Consider the following 17,693-nt stretch of genomic DNA (forward strand, 5'->3'; position numbering starts at 1 on the left):
CTGGTACTTCAAAATTTTATATGAAGGTACTCCTCGTTTAAGAGCGATATTTCTATCAAATTAAATGCACAACTACCTCCTTGTATATTATGGGCTCCTGGTACCTTTGAAGATGTTTCTATCAAAGTAAATGCGCAACGACCTCCTTGTGTATTATGTATGCGCCCCTGGTACTTTACAATTATTTTAAGTCTAAAGGCACTCCTCGTTTTAGAACAATAAATATTTTCTATCAAATAAAATGCACAACTACCGCCTTGTATATTATGCGCTCCTGGTAGATTTCAAATACAAAGATGACGATTTTTTGGTTGGGTATTTTGGTTAAAATAAAATAAAAATTATGTTCCAAATAAAATGTATTCTTGTCAAATTAGCATTTAATAAAAATAAAGTGATCCAACTACATAATGAAACTTTTAAAATAATAATTTAAGGGGAATGTACACAAACATAAATAAACTCTATTACAGCTTACAAAATAAATCAACGTAATAAACAATTCATATCATAACTTTTCTCATCGTAAAGCAATATATTAATTTTATCGAACATACTAAGACTAGATTCATATACAAGTATCGACAGATCTCTGCGTAAACATTATCAAATACTATCTACAAATATTACAAACCGTGCTGCGCTGCATACATATTCTAGAATTAATATTATTGCTGCAACTGCTTGATTACCGCAAACCAACAATGTACACTGGCCCTAAATGAAGTGAACAAATGAAAGAGGTTGCTCATCCTAAATTTTAAAAAGTTCCATCCGATCGACATGAAATAAAATAATACAATTTAATATAAAACATCCAATCATGGTCAAAAATAATTGATTGATTAGAATATGTTTCATAATATATTAACATTAAACGAAATTAACATGTATTATCATTCCATTCAGGACCCAAGTGCATTACTACATAAACTGTCTTTTTATCTTTAGGCATAATTATTTTGAAAATGCGACGGGTCATTAATATAAATAAGACTATGTACAGATCGTCGAAATAGTTACAACATTATTATATGTACTTAGTTACCTACTTATTTCTTAGTCAGTAGCATATTTGCAGCTTAAGTGGAGTACCATAGGGCAGTGTTTTTTCACCTCTATCCTTCACAACAGAAAAAGCATTAAAAATCAAATCCTTCCATGTTACAACAATAATTTCATATTTAAACAAAAAATAAATAAACGTAAGACTTTCAGTTTTCAAAGAAATATACGATTATTAAGAAAAACAAAGGAAAAATAATAAAAATTCGAAATTTATAACGACCACACGCCAAAATGACTAGCAACTATTAAGGCAACTTCCATAAATCTTCCAATACATAGGTAATTATGGTTACAATAACAATGATTTAAATCTATAACTAACTATACCTAAAGCTCACTAAACAACTTTACTTATCTTAATTATTCGCAAATTAATTTAGTTCATGATTTTGAGTTGTTTTTCACAATACATGATGAATATGCTGCCGCCAGTATAAATACCATGGATGGTTAGTGTGATAAGTTAATTATTACATAATAAATAAATATTGAGGAATACATAAAAAAATCTGGCAGCAAGGTCAAGGGAGAACGTGAATAAACAAACTATGGACATTAAAATATGATACATAAATAGATACAACTACGAAATAAATCATAGTCAGTGAAAATTTAACCAATTTCTTACAAATAAAGTTGTTTCTAGCAATTTGTTACACGATGTGGCATCACTTAACGCACGGTGCCCATATAATACTCTGTAATAATACTTTAAAAAACTGTATGTCACTTAATATCAGGAACACTCACTTTAACATGTTACCTAATGTCTTTCGCCAAATATTTCAATACTATCTATTACTCGTCGTATTTTCTACTTTACACAAATTACATACATACAAATTGTTCTTTAAAGCGCTTTACATTTAAGCCGCCGAACCGCCGAAAACCGGCGGTGTGGATCAGCTGAGATTTGGAGAATGTAATGTGAACTGGATTGCAACGGTTTCTATCATTAGCATAATATGGACATTGACAAATCTATAATTAATTGAATCTGCTTAAGTGATTTCAAAGGAAACGAACACACAACAATACAAAATGTGAGTATGGAATTCGCTGGATATACTGCACCAAGGATTCCTGCTTCCTTATCCACCTCAAATTAAATCTATAGAAGCACCCGTAACAAACTAAGTAAGCTTTTGTTACTACTTCAACAACATTTTAACCTGTATCGGAAACTATTATTGTTATCACTAACTTCGAAATATGGTCAACGAATCGCCATCTTAGGGACCACGGATCAAGATTTACAATACGCGTCGAATAAAATTATATTCTATTAAAGCGCTTCCGAGACGTGGCATAAATCACAAATAAATGTTAGGGCTTTTATCTATCACTTACTTCGCTACAACGAATTCGTTTGACGTTTCAACGATAACGATTTGAGATTTACAAGACGGCGCACGCTTCAAACCAAGATATAGTCTATTAAAGCGCATTTCGGGGCGTGGCACTAAAAAACTGGTGTTCTGAGTAAATGTAGGGCTTTAGTCTTTACCCACTGGTCCTAGGGTCCAAATTAGAAGTAACGCATCAGGTGTTTCTGGAGGGCAGCCAGGCAGCTAATCCAGAGCGGGGTGGTAACGCAGCGCGTAGTAAAGCTTCTTCGTGCGCCGATAGACGCAGTAGAACTGACAGCGCTCGAGTTAGTTGCCGCGCTTCCAACTCACGCGCAGTTAGGAAGCGGAGGACCACGTGTTTTAGGTATCTGAAAAATGAAATTTGAAGCATTAATGATTGAACTTTATTATTCCTCAAACAATGCAATAGACTAGTTTCATAAAAAAAACTTTGTCCGTCAATGACGTCACAAAGTGCTATAATTTTAAGCACGACGTCACGGGCCTCTTCCTTTGAACTTTGGCACGCTTTATCTCTTTAAATTTTCATTATTTTGAAAAAGTTAAAATTACGTGTCGAGTATTTTTTGATAAATTAACCGACGGACTAATTCAAACTCTTGCTTTTTTTTAGCCAGCAAACATCCCTATTATCAAATCTCGGAATAGGTAGGGACCTATACTGTCACAACTTCAGATAATGTATACCGTTACAGCTCTGTTACATCACATGATATCACTGCCGCACCGGTACTACAGGACACATTACGAGTATAACTATTGACAAGTGATTAACTGAGCATGATCATTTGAAACAAGAGCACAGACCAACACTATAATTACACTGAAACCATCGCGCAAGGTTACAAGACTAAATAAAAATAGCACCCACTCACAGTAGAGTAATATAGCAAAAATGTATAAATTCGTCAGACTTACCGTCTACTAATGTCCTGCTCCTCGGCGGTGGTGAGATCTGACTTGCTGCTCTGCAGCTCGCGCTGCAGTGTCTTCTTCATGTCTGCTATCCGATTGTCTAGGGTTTTTATTTTCTGGAACATAATACAGGATTGTTTAGAATTAAAACTTTGAGTTATTAAATATTTTTTATACTTCATTGAACGAAATGTTACAATGGTGCAACTAAATGCAATATGTTGATAAAAAAATGCATGAAAAATGATAAAGGTACATGGTAATGAAACAGTAAGTAACACTAAATTTCATTTAAAATATCAGTTTTTATAAATGACAAATAATTTATGCAATATTACGCAATTAAAAGAAGGGAATAGAAAAATGTTACCTTATTTTTATCACAGATTTCAGTTTCTAAGTCTTGTATAGTCTTTTTAAGTGTACTTTCGCTCTCCGCCATTTCGTTCATTCTTCTTTTCAATTCTTCTATCTCTGACTTTCGCGATTCTTCGTTTTCTTTTATTAACATACATGCCGCTTGATTCTGTAAATAGGAAAAATGATATATTAGACAATAGACACCCATATAAACGTTTTAGCCGATGATGACAAAGACAATTTCATAAAATAAATACTAAAAGGTATATTCCGTATATTAAATATAATATAAATTGTATAAAGATGTTTGGCATAGTAAATCACCAGTATTAAAATTTTAATCATTACTGATTAACTGACGAAAGAGTAGAATCAGTAAAAATATTTTCAAATCCCTCCCCTAGCTCGGATATTCCTTGCGTGTTCGACTCAGAAATGAGGGGCTGAAACGAACGAAGGAATCCATTGGCATAGATGATAGAATGGACAACCTGAAAAAATTTTAAATAAGGTACCTCTTTATGCTGTGCTATGAGCGTCTCGAGCTCTACGACTTTTGCCTTGAGGTCGGTGATCTCAGTCTCCTGGTAGCGCACGTTGCACTGGCTCATTTCTATGCTCTGCGACATGTGCGCGTTCCGTAGTAACGCCTCGTCTTTCTCGCGTTTCTCTCTGAAAATCAGGTTGTCATAACTGAATATTTTGCAATTTTATAAGACGACGGTGTTAGAAACAAAAGTATTAGTAAATATCCTATATCGCGCATTCTAATTGATTTATACATATAGAAATTGTCTTTACTAAATTCTTTAAATGTTTATTCGTGTGCACTCACATGGCTATGGAAATACAAAGGTCAGTTGTTCTGTCACACACTAGACGTGTTATTTTCATCAGAAGCAAACAAGTTTTCGTTAAGGAGAGATAGGCTATAAATATCGCAAAAAAGCTTTTAGACATTTTCTTATGCCTAAATACGTTAAAAAATAAAAAACTAACACTGCACGATAAAACATTCTAGACGTGACAACATTGTGAACATTGGTGTTTCATGAATTGTGTTATACCTACTTTAGAATGTAAACTTCATAATATTTGATCAAACTATCAGATCTGCAAATATTAGCTTAGAGACAATCGTTTTGCTGCTGCAGAGTTCGTAAGTATGCAGTAAGGAAACAAAGAATTTTGCGGATACATCAAGTTTATATTATTGGTACCGTTTGAAAGAGCTCCTGAAGCACTTTCAGGATCAGTAAACAATTTATCGTTTCAACCCTGTATTAGTCACAACAAAATTATTCTGACCGTACCTAATGAAAAAAATACCCCCTGATAAGACACTTGACCAGAAAAGTATGACCATCACTAATTACTAAAAATATGTTCCAAAATATTCAAAATTCACTCACTTATCGTAGTTCTTCTGCATGCGGTCGCAGTCGTGCTGCATATCAGCTATCATCGCGCTGAGCCGACACGCCTCGGCCTGATGCTCATCGTTCCTCCGGTGAGCTTTCTCCACCTTCTCACGCAGGATCTTCACCAGAGTCCGCTCGTTCTCCAAAGCCGATGACAGCTCCAAATTCTCCGCGGTCAGCGCTTCTATCCGGCTCTCTAGTTCCATCGTCTTTTCCTGGAATCACGCCACATCTAACTTGGTACAGTGAACTAACTTAGAACTACATAAATGACACAATGTTTGGCTTGATGTGCAATTGTCTGTAATTTTAGAATACCTTCACTTGTTTTAATATTTTCTAACTTGATACTTCTAATGTAACTTGACTTGTTATAAATTATTTTACAGTTGAATAATGTTTAACATTACTTTTCCGATCGGAGAGCGAATTAAATCTGAAGTAAAATAACAAAAGAATCGAGGTCAACATGCAGAGCGCCTTTCATTTTTACATGGCACGTGGCTGACCGACACAAAATTTAAGAATGTTGGTTATCTATGTAAATTATGCAATATTATGGTCGTTATATCAATAAACGAGATTATCTTTCATCTTTAAATATCAATTATAAATAATCAGCTCGCGAACTTCTCAAATCTTTATACGATTGTAAAATCTTAAAATACTCAGAGTAGATATTTTGTTACTATGCAGATATCTTTTCACTTGAAAGTAGTTCGAATTCAAAAAGGAACTTATTAAGCAGTTGTTGCCTACACAAAAGAAGAAATAGTACTACCGACATCACAATAAATTCCTATCATTAAGAAACCAGTTTTAGTATTTTTAGTTTGAATGTATTTTTAGCCAATGAGTTAGGTATATTAATGTCGTCCATTTGCTTAATTACACATTGGTGTAATTAAGCAAATGTAAACTAGGTATGTATATACAGGGTGTTTCTTGTAAGGTGTCAAGCCGAAGGCAGGTGATAGGTGAGGACTAGACCTATCGATTTCACCCCCATGTATGTTCTACGATTTTTCGTAGTTTAGAAGTTATCGTTAATTTTGTGATTTTTTCAAATTTCATGACCTAGTGGCTTAATTTTTTTTTAATCTTTTTTTTGGGTTGACTTTTCTCAGATTTCTTTTTTTTGACAGATTCCCTATTAGTTGCAGATATTTCAAAAAAAAAATCACCTACCTATCTTTGATGCAAGATACAAAATTTTTGCTAGAAACATAAAAAATATGCTTTTAGCAGAACATTCTAAAATTTTCAACTGAAATGTATGAGAAAAAAAAAGAATTTTTATAGGTCCAAAATAATTTTAAAAACTGCGCAGTTTTCTAAACTTTCATAATAACACAAAAAAACATGTACTTAATGGGCCATTATTTTCTGTAATCGCTCTACTAAAGTAGTAAGTCGGAGATTCCGTTACATGTTTTTGACTTTCTTAGGACTAACTAATGTTTGCAATCCACTAAGTGTACGTTACGTAGAACACGTTTAGAGACAATAACTGAACAGAATATTTTTTATCCACAACGAGGAAGCTCTTGCCCTTCATCTGACCTGATGGAAAGTTGGAAACTGCTGGATGATCAGCGAGCTTCACCCGGAATCCTAAACCACAGAGGAATTGGCTGTCCTAAATAGGTAGTCTTACCAGTAGACCACAGTGGTGATTGTTACTTTACGATAAAATTTGATATACCTACCTATTAGAGTGTGAAAGGAAAGAGAAATAGTGTGTGTGTGTGTGTGTGTGTGTGTGTGTGTGTGNCCTATGGAAACATAATATCAGTGTGTGTTTAAGTGTAATTACTGCACATATACTATGTATAAGGTGAACTTAACAATTGCAGAAACATAATAAGAATGATGTAATTGGCACATACTGCACTATTACTGTGTAGCAAATTAAGTAAGCGCGAGTATTCACGTAATATTAAGTTATTATGTGCTCTTACTGCTAACATAGTATGTGAAGAAACCTACAATCTGCTCTTTACTGCGTTTATGATAACATGTATCTTCCGTTCTAAGATAGATAGAAAAAAACGGGTCTTTGATTCTTGTAGATCGCGATGTCAGGATTCAGAATATTCAAAACAATCATAAATGCAGTAAGTGGTACTTACTGCGCTTATAAATTGTGCGGCAGATATTTTGTTACTATGCAGATATCTTTTCACTTGAAAGTAGTTCGAATTCAAAAAGGAACTTACCAAGCAGTTGTTGCCTACACAAAAGAAGAAATAGTACTACCGACATCACAATAAATTCCTATAATTAAGAAACCAGTTTTAGTATTTTTAGTTTGAATGTATTTTTAGCCAATGAGTTAGGTATATTAATGTCGTCCATTTGCTTAATTACACCAATATGTAAACTAGGTAAGTTGCCTAATCATTATGTCAATTTGTCTACAACCATGCAAAGCACAAGACCTGGGTCCATGCATACATAATTTAGAAATTGAAGTACAATAGTTTGGAGAAAACCAAGAAAGCACTTACCTTAATAAAATAGTAATAATAAATTATACTACATACATATAACTGAGAACTGAGAAAATTTACATTTTCACCACAAACGTGTGCCAATAGAGAAGTTAGTCACATTTGAATATATCAAGCAAAACAATCGTATTTAAAAACCAATAACATTGAGAGGCATTATATTGAAAACTTTACCGCACGATTGAACAACAATTTCACTTCACGAAAGAATCAAAACTCGCCTGATATATTCGCTTACAACATGCCAAAGATGCGTCATGATAACTAAACAAGCTATTAATAGAATAAGCACCAGCATGCAAACACAGGGAAAAGAATCATAAAAAAAACAATGAACTTAAAATAATTTTATTTTGCAAAAACTGCGCGTTGTAATAAAAAACAATAATAAAATAAAACAGCCAAACATTTCAGAACGTTATCGTTACTTGTACTTAGCACTTACATCATTAAAACACTCTATATTTGTAAAATAAGTAAAATTACTCACTCGGAATGTACAATTGTTACTTTATAATCACAAAGTCGCGTCAATTAAGGTGTCAACAGAGGCACACTCACACCTGTGTCGTCATGCCACTAACTGCGATATCTTTATTATTTTCGTCCGAGAATTGGCGTCACGTGACGTTCAGTATCAATTTAATCTTCGCACACCCTACCGCGATAACATAAGTACGCAGTAGACACACACATTTGACTCTTGTAAGTCTACAAATAAGATCCAATTTCGAATGTGCATGTCTACTGATGTACAGTCATACAAGCGTGCACACATCGACACCGTCAAGTAGTTTAATCAAAATAGATCCCATTGCAATATAAAGCTCAGTGCACACACTCTAAAGTCTGATATACATTGTCTGCTCAACCAAACCTGCTGCCATCATCATTTTAAATACACATTGACAGTATACATATTATAAGCTATGTGCCGTGATATTTTAAGTAACTGAGGCAAGAAGTCTTATAAAGTGCTTATGTATACTAAATCATTTGTTGAAATTTAGATCTTCAACCAGAAACGTATAAAAATATTTATTTTCTACAACTTAAAATAAGAAACAAACATAAAAATCTAATTTAAACTTTACATTCTAAACAACAAGGACTAAATAAGACAAAACTATCTATATTTGTATACAAAAAATATTCCATTCCACAAATGTTAAGCCGCATGTTAAACCACCAAATAGTACAACAAGTAACACATTAAATAATTAGATAATCAGAAAGTAGTGTACATTCGGCTTAACCGCATACAACCATCTATTGCACGAAGGAATTGACTCTCTGAGCCAGTACAATAAATACTAAAATAAAGTAAGCAATTATTGCATCCAAATCTCTAAGTAATAATAATCAATATAAATAAAAAAATATTTTCTAATTCGATTTTATATAATTTAAAGTTTAATCTAATTCCAACAAATAAAGGAACAAACCGATCTAATTAACTGCGCATCTGGCAGCCGTGACGTCACATTGTCGCTCTGATACGGACGCGGACGGGGCGAACGCGGGTAAGTAGGAGAGAAAGTCGCATTCCAGCGAGATGCGCAGTTAGCTTGATCGGGTTGTGTTAATTGTTTGCTTCGATTTGAGAAACAAATACGCAAGCAACGCCTCAAATAAAGCAATAGTTGCCAATTTATTCTAAAAACAAGATAAAAATAAAGGAGAGCTAATAGAATAAAACAAGGCAAGCCATATTTGCTTCTCAACTTTAGCGTCCATTCTAGACTACTAACTATTAAACTATTTGTATTCTAGTGCATCACAAAATAGCATAGGCGTGCAGGGTTGCCAGGCTTCATACATTTTCCATTATTTTACTGTATGCAACAGAAATTATGGACACATCATTATCATTCAAGAGTCGAAATATCAAGTGAGTTTATCTTAGCAGCCTCCAACCATCTACTTTATTGAATGATTCCACATTTTATAACTATAATTTATTATCTTAATGCAAACATAACAAGTGAATACACAGTTCTCTCGATTTTTTTATAAACACAATTACTCGGACTTTCAACCGTATTTCAACGTCATTAAAGTCCATAATCTCCGCGCCAGCAACCCTATACTACCGCAGGCTAGGCTATATGCTGTAGAGGCTGGCACTCACGCCGGCGTGTCCCGCGGCGGACCGAAGCGCCTTCACCTCCAAAGCCAGGGAGTGAACCTCGCCGTTCAAACGCACCACCTGCCGGGGCCGACGGGTGAGACCGCTGGTATAGTTGGTAGTTTGGAACATTGGCGAAAAGATTCAAGCACCCACTATACTAGTCTTCTATTGTTTGACAGTGCGAAAGGAAATATATTATTTGTCATGGCAGATACCTATAGCGGTTGCGACTTCAGTTGTTAAGTGGTATTTGTAACTGAAGCTATACACTATTCCTGAATGACAGAAATTGCAAGTGGGTGAAACCCCAGCCAAAACTTCAAAAGATTTAAGACCTTAGAGTCAGACGGACACAGGGTTAAAGTGAAAGCCTATGCGCAGACCACCAATTTTTAGTCGGCCGATAGTTGGGCCCGATTTTAGTTTGTATGAAAATCAAATCGCTGTAATGTGCGCACTTCCATATATGCCCAATGCCCATACTGATTAACTGTCCGACTAAACTATCGGCCGACGAAAAATCGATGGTCTACACCTAGGCTTACAATGCACTGCAAGATGTCAGTTATAGAAAAGAGATATTGTGAATGGGATGGAAAGCTAAGAAAATATTCGCCAATCTTCCAAAATGGTCAAGACGATGAAAAATCTCAGTCTCAGAAAAAGTTTAATAAATTGCAACTTGCTGCATGTATGTAGGTACTAAGTTTGAATTGCATTCCAAGTTAGTAGAACGATAAATCATTGTTTATATTCTGAAATGCGTGAGATGTAGGTGAAATGAATCACATGCAAATAATAATAGACTTTAAATTATAGTGAATAGACAACAAATTAAAAAGAACAGATATCTAAGCGTCTTTCGAAAGAGATAACGAAGCCGAGATATTAGTCATATTAATCAGTGAATTTAATATTACCACAGATATACAAATACGACAGAAAAAAATAAGGAACAGTATTTTACCTTAGCTTCACTATTGATCAAATTCTGTTTAGTCTTTTCGATTTCAGCGGCCATGTTGACTAGTTTATCTTGCATCTCTTTCTTCTCCATTTCCACTCTCCGCCTCTCCGCGCCTTCTTCCCCCGCCTGGCGCGATAGTCGCGCCACCTACGTCACAACTTTACATGACAATGGCGGTATGCAATATAAGCGACCGGGTAACTTAAAACAAAAAGCAATTTGGTATATTTATATACGTGTTTCAGACGATTTTATTTAGTAAAATTAACCTTAGTAAAGTATATTTTAGTTTTTACATTATTAACAAATTTCCATTTAACATAGCTATATTTAAATTACACAAGGCTATTATGTAGGCGGCGCGGCGGCGATCATTGAATTTTGATAAAAACTTATTATATTTCGTGTGTTGTTGGGTGTTATGAAGTGTGTAAATGTTATTCATTAATTGAATCATTAGTGTGTTGATATAATACATTATGTACAATACAATATTTTGAATTGCATTAAAATCCCATGCCGTTGTTTCATGCACCATGCATTGTACAGTTAAAATATGAATAAACATATTATCCTTTACTCACATTGTATCACATGTATAATAAATAGTAGTGTAGTGTAACTTTTTTGCATTCGTGCACTTCATATTCATACCTATTTGAGTTAGCACAACATTGATATAAATTATTGATCCAAGAAAAGATGTATAAATATACCTATACAAGACACAATTTTACTGTTTTAAGTGAGATAGATAACACCTTCTCACTAATGACCTAAACAAAAGGTGAATAAATATTGTAAATACAGATATGCGACACAATTCGATAGTCACATCCGTTCTTTATATTCGAGTTAAGTCGAAAAACGTCATATTCATTGGAAATTCAATATTACTGACACGTCGATAAGGTACTAGCGAAGATAATAGTTAACACCGTAACACCGAAGCCGTATAGAGCCACTTGCCCTTGGCCGACCTAACTTGAACGCGAAAATAAAAATATTCATGTTTACGCTAACTCCATAATGTGTTTTAGTGCGTCATTTGCTACAACAAACAATGGTACAGTTGCGACATTAAAATAATAGCGCCCTACTTGTGCTTAATAGGTTCATAGAGTTTGGACTCACTATCTGACTGTACCAACCGAAGTATTAATTTAAGTGTTGGCGACATAATAACAACAATCAGTAGGAATAAGATTTTTTTGACATAAATAAAAAACAAGAAAATAACTTTAAACATAATTTAGTTAATGAAATGATGCAATCTTTAAAATAAATGACAGTCTACATTTTGTCTTTCAATTTAGTTCATATACCTATTTCCTGACTATTCCAGAGATACACCTAAACTAGCTAGGCCAAACGTTATTCTATCGACAGGATCGGTGTGTTGGAACGAGAGGTAGCATTATTACAACTACGTCCAACTACATAATCTACCGCAAAAATGACGCTCGAGCGAATAACAAAAAAAAACACAATTTTTATTCAAATGTACACCTCACCTGTGTCTCGAGGGACGCGATCTGTCCGCTCCAGGAAGTTTTGACGTCGGCGAGCGCCATCTTAGCCTCTTGCAGCTGTCTCGTAAGCACAGCTCGCTCGCGACAAACGCGGTCGTAGTCTTCGCATCCAGACGGAGTCACTTCGCGTTTGTCTATACAAAAATTAATTTAAACTATAGGTCTAGCGCTCAGTCAGTGCCTGAGGTATGGAAGCGGGACGGGAGGGGTGACATTGACATTTATGACGTGACAGAGCATACAAATCAGAAGTAAATCTGAAGTTTTCTGACTTTTGACGTTACAAAAACACTACCGTGCCGCTCTCATAACTCAGGCACTAAGTTAAGCTATAATAACAGAAGTACAGCAAAGATGTCATTATAACAATGACTCAAAACATCCTAACTCTAGTAGTAGTAATTTGGTCAGGGTATTGGCTGCTTGAATAAGTACAACCTAATTCAAAAAATCTTCGCTAACTCTATGACGTTCTAGTCATATCAGATCTTGTTTACGAATTTTTACGTCGGTCCAATCATACCTGATTGTATGGGATTTTGAAAAGTCTGAAACTAGGTTGTGATAGTCCGTCTAAAACCAAGGTTGCTATGTTCAGAGGGACAACTCACCATCGTCGTGCATGTGGTGATGCGGGTTCTCGGGCGGCAATGCGGCCCGGACTATCGCCAATTCACCCGCCAAATCCCGGGCCCTTGCATCTGCCTCGCCTAATGCTGCGGTTAGAGAACCCCGCTCGCGGGCCCATTCCCGACGGGCCTGCTCTAATTCCTCCTGATGACAAAAACGATGACGTCACATACTATGATAAAGGTTATAATATTTAGTATCATTACATTAGGCAGGGATTCAACTGGCACTACGATGCCTAAGCCACTGAGCTATTAAATAAAAATATGTCAACAAAGATTAACTTTGCAGCTATTATGCTCGCGTCTTTTAACTTGATTCTCTTGCACATTCAATCACAGCACAGTGCTGTTATTATCATGAAGCTCTAATGCAAACAGATTCCATACCGGGAGTGGAGGCATGGTGCTCTGACAGGCAATCTTTGCCTACATTAGACCTACCAGTCTCCCACAATTTTAGTTGTAATTTAATAATTATCTAGTTGTACCAAATACACTTTTGTACTATGATCACTCACAGTAACAGTGTCGAGCCTGCCCTGTGCCCGCTCGACGGCGGCCAGTCGCTCCCTCAGCTCGGCCAGCTGCCTCTCGGCGGAGTCTCGCGCAGTCGTCGCCTTATACACAGCACAAGAAGTGCTGTAACTTGACTGATCACTCACAGTAACAGTGTCGAGCCTGTCCTGTGCCCGCTCGACGGCGGCCAGTCGCTCCCTCAGCTCGGCCAGCTGCCTCTCGGCGGAGTCTCGCGCAGTCGTCGCCTTATACACAGCACAAGAAGTGCTGTAACTTGACTGATCACTCACAGTAACAGTGTCGAGCCTGTCCTGTGCCCGCTCGACGGCGGCCAGTCGCTCCCTCAGCTCGGCCAGCTGCCTCTCGGCGGAGTCTCGCGCAGTCGTCGCCTTATACACAGCACAAGAAGTGCTGTAACTTGACTGATCACTCACAGTAACAGTGTCGAGCCTGTCCTGTGCCCGCTCGACGGCGGCCAGTCGCTCCCTCAGCTCGGCCAGCTGCCTCTCGGCGGAGTCTCGCGCAGTCGTCGCCTTAGCTGCCTCCGCTTGCGCCGCGCGGGCCACCGCTTGCGCCGCCGCTGCTTCTTCGCCTGAACGAAGAATATTTCTAAATGATGTAACAGTGCAGTACAACGACGCAAATAGAGATACTTTAAAAAATTAAGACCCAGGTAAAAACATAGGATTTTATCACAGACTTTTAAAACGCGGGAAAATCTTTCTGTGACAGACCTAAATTTACGAGGCCGAAATAAGTGTAATGTAGTGTAAGCACTAAATTACATATTGTATTTTTTTTTTCGAATCAGTCTTTTCTGTGTTGAAGACAACATCCATCTTCAGAAACATTTACTTCATGATAAAATAGTAAAAGTGAGCTCAAGACCTTGAATTTGTTTGTTGAAATAATTGCATTTTTTTAATTGCAGAAAGGCATGCAATTATAATGTGTGCGTTACTTTTTCTTTATTTGTTGAGGAAATAATATTTAACGGTTATTGACCTTTAAATATTAAAGCAAGATTTTCTTACCCTGTGCTGATGAAAGAGATAGTTTTAGCTCCTCTATTTTCTGTTCCCAGTAAGCATCTCTCTCTCTTAGCTTCGCCTCAAGGTGTAGAGCTGTCTGATCCACTTGCCCACCCGTTCTCTCCGTAAGGTATGACTCCAGTTGTGGGGATATTGACTGATAGAGAAAAAACACATTTAATACATTACTATTTCAAGTGACACTAATAGGCATAAAATTTCCATAATGAAACCTTTACTTTTATCAACATTGATGCAGTATAATTAATTAGTCTGTAATGTCATTAACCTATTATTGGTTGTCCTAATTAAATAAATAAATAAATAAATAAAACCCTTTACTAACAAGACAAAGTATAGTGCATTGTAATGGGGTAACTCCCTTAATCTATTGATCTGACATATTAGGAGTAAAAGTTTGATATGAAACCTTAAGTATAGTTAAATAACAAAAACAAACATAGCTTTTGTAACAGCTAAAGATATTTCACAAAATTCATCAAGCCAATAATCAGCATTCAGGATAAACAATGTTGAAAACAGCAATTGTGGACATGCAATGCACACAAATGTAAAGAGGTTTTTAAAAAGATTTTAATAAATCTAACACAGTTCTTAATTTTTATGGCTAATTCTACTTATTGCGAGTTTATGAACATTGAAGTCAGAAGTCAACGCTCGAATGCTCTTAAGGATGTATGTATGTAACACTGATTTGCCGTTACTACTGTAGGTTTTTAATAAAATTTCACAAAATCAGTAGACAAGAAAACTGTGCCAATGCTAATAATGAGTCAAATACATAACACAAGAATTTATATAAATTATAAAAACTTAATTAACTTAATCATTAACATGACTGTGGCTCAGTAATTAATAAAATTAATTGATAACCAGGTAGCAAAGCTGTTTATTTAATTAACCGATTTCATTTAAGTTTATTTAGTATTGTTTGCACTGGATTATTTTTTATTGAGCAATACTAACACTTGCGCAATATAAAAACTTTCATGAGTATTCAAGTAAGTACCTACATAAAACATTTATCAAATGATAGAGTAAAACTTGTATTCTATGCTATTAAAATCAGTTTCATCTTTTTCCGCCCGCAGATAGCAAAGCAAACAGTGTAATAAAAAACACAAATAAAATCATGCAGACGATAACAAAATATTCTAATGCTCAAAAATGTTATACTCACATCCGATGTAGAATCTCCAGGTCCTCCTGAACTTGAAGGACTTGCTGTTGACTGAAATAACAATTTGATTGTGTAATCTACAGTTTATTTTAACTCCCACATTAACTTGTTTACAATGTTATCTCTGGAGAGCAGCCAGCATTTAATAGTTGATATTGAATACAAATAAATATTTTTTGATAGCAAATGAGGATAAGTACAAAGAATATGATTTTTAATTTCCAATTTCTAATGTAGGTAGTTATTGGTATGTATATTATTAGAGAATTTATTTAATAATGAAATTTTTTGTCTATTTTCTTCTTCGTTAGTTCATTCTCGTTCTTATGAGTCTACTCATTACAGGCAAAATATGCTTTATTGCAGCAGTATTGTTTATTTATACTAATTCAAGGAAATGTACCAAAATGCTAGAGTAGGTACTTCTGATTGTTAAAGGTACATACTGGTATGTTAATACAGTTGTTTAATCTTTCAGGATATTGTAAAAATCCTGCCACACTCGCAATACTCACTGAATCATCTCTGAGAGATATACGGCCAAGGAAAGCACCTGTTCGCCAACTGCTAGTCAGCTTGCTGAGGTCACTGCCTGTCTCCTCCTTTATTTTACTCTTCAAGCTCGCAAACATCGTGCTTACTTAACTGTAACCAACACAAAGAAGTGTCGCAAGAACAAGAACAACTCGCTAAATGCAAATGACCGAGATAACGTTCGATAAACTCACAATTTCGAGCTGGTAAAAGCAAGTTCAATACCAATTAATACAACCACTATAAACGTCGATCAACGCCTAACATCTTTATATCCTTATGAAAACACACATCACTGCATTATACGGTTAATAACGATGCTAATCTCAATTCTGAAACCCCTCAAATAATAGAAGAAACTATAAATTCATCGTCGCACACACCAAAAAACGGAGAAATTGACTTGATTGGATTGACGTGAATGAAAATTGACGTTGACAATGACATTGACAATTTATACTGTTTTAAAATATAAGAAAAGGCGAAGGCATACAGCCATACAGCTATTATATTTTTTATTTTTCTTTGTGGCAATTCATGCAATCTTGCTTGATGATTGTTTTACGATATTCAAGTGTTTGTTGTACTACCTACCTACTATGCGTTCAATGCTTCATGAGAATAACATTTATTTCTCACTAAAATACTATTCTAATGTTATTCTCTGAATATTTCTCCAACTGCTGCAATGAGGACTTTGTACTGTTTGCATGCACTACATTAGCTGGCGCCACTGGCGAGTGGCAGGATCTTTAAGCAAAAGAGCAGAATTTGTGGGCAGGGCAGGACCTTCTCTCTTTAAAGCAGTGGCGCCATTCTCGGTGAGGAGTACACCTCCTTTGCCTATCTCATTAGCTTTAGTGTACCTTCTACCTCAGCCTTCTAACTAGTTATTATAGAGAAAAGTTTAAAAAGTTATCCTGTATTTAACGAAGAAGGGTCTCCAACAATGTGACCCAAGGTCATGTTCGTTGTGAATAACTTCTTTTGAATTATTTTCTTGTACCTACTTCGAACTTCCTCAATCATTGTTAGGAGCTGACCTACTTTTTGTGGTGTATCAAAACTACCTTACTAAATGGAGTGTCTCGCGTACGTCTTCCAAGGTCACCAGCCATTTCCTTGAGGGGGACTTTTTTAGGTATAGCTAGCTACTGTATGCTATTGTAATCGAATCAAGGCCAATGTGTTTTCTTATACCATAGTTCTGTGAACACTATGCAGACTTCCTGGTTTTTTATATCGTTGGGTCTAGCTAGACTTGAAGTAGATGGGTGACAATAGCAGCCACAGATATCTGTGATAGCAGCTATGGTCCGTAATTATTTTTTATGTGGTCCCTCCCTAAAAAACACACCCTTAGGCTTTATAAGCCCTTAGGTACGTTTAGGAGAGCAGGACAGGGGGGTGCTAGAGATTGGCGCTCTCCTGTTGGCGACACTGGCGAATAAGGTCCTTTCGCTTGCTTGTGTGCGGTTAAGTCAGTGGCGCCATCACAGGCG

The 17,693-nt window shown here is 35.9% G+C and overlaps 1 protein-coding gene across 5 annotated transcripts; it reads right to left on the minus strand.

Annotated features, from left to right (window-relative positions):
• Positions 1-872: 872 nt before the first annotated feature.
• Golgin97 (Golgin 97) lies at positions 873-16,617 on the minus strand. 5 transcript variants are annotated; one of them, XM_028306906.1, is made up of 15 exons: positions 16,386-16,617; positions 16,173-16,302; positions 15,658-15,708; positions 14,460-14,613; positions 13,959-14,017; positions 13,572-13,814; positions 12,889-13,051; positions 12,260-12,411; positions 10,746-10,892; positions 9,779-9,856; positions 5,126-5,349; positions 4,229-4,385; positions 3,724-3,879; positions 3,357-3,469; positions 873-2,785 (listed from the first exon to the last, which is right to left on the minus strand). In XM_028306906.1, exons 2-15 carry the CDS (start codon positions 16,287-16,289, stop codon positions 2,611-2,613), a joined length of 1,989 nt encoding a protein of 662 aa, XP_028162707.1. In that variant the 5' UTR covers positions 16,290-16,302; positions 16,386-16,617; the 3' UTR covers positions 873-2,610. The 5 variants fall into 5 exon arrangements, with proteins under 5 accessions (XP_028162707.1, XP_028162708.1, XP_028162710.1 ...); XM_028306907.1 differs by lacking the exon at positions 9,779-9,856; XM_028306909.1 differs by lacking the exon at positions 13,572-13,814 and having other exon boundaries at positions 13,860-14,017.
• Positions 16,618-17,693: the final 1,076 nt, after the last annotated feature.

The sequence above is a fragment of the Ostrinia furnacalis genome, unplaced genomic scaffold, assembly GCF_004193835.3.
Source record: "Ostrinia furnacalis isolate ACB-3 unplaced genomic scaffold, ASM419383v2 OfSCF2054, whole genome shotgun sequence".
Classification (NCBI taxonomy): domain Eukaryota; kingdom Metazoa; phylum Arthropoda; class Insecta; order Lepidoptera; family Crambidae; genus Ostrinia; species Ostrinia furnacalis.

Coding starts and splice junctions, on each gene's coding strand:
- Golgin97 (XM_028306906.1), bottom strand. CDS start 16,289: ATGTTTGCGAGCTTGAAGAGTAAAATAAAGGAGGAGACAGGCAGTGAC. Junction 13,815..13,958: donor CGCAAGCGGAGGCAGCTAAG/GCGACGACTGCG, acceptor GCTGTGTATAAG/GCGACGACTGCGCGAGACTC. Junction 4,386..5,125: donor ATGCAGAAGAACTACGATAA/GTGAGTGAATTT, acceptor CCTGATTTTCAG/AGAGAAACGCGAGAAAGACG.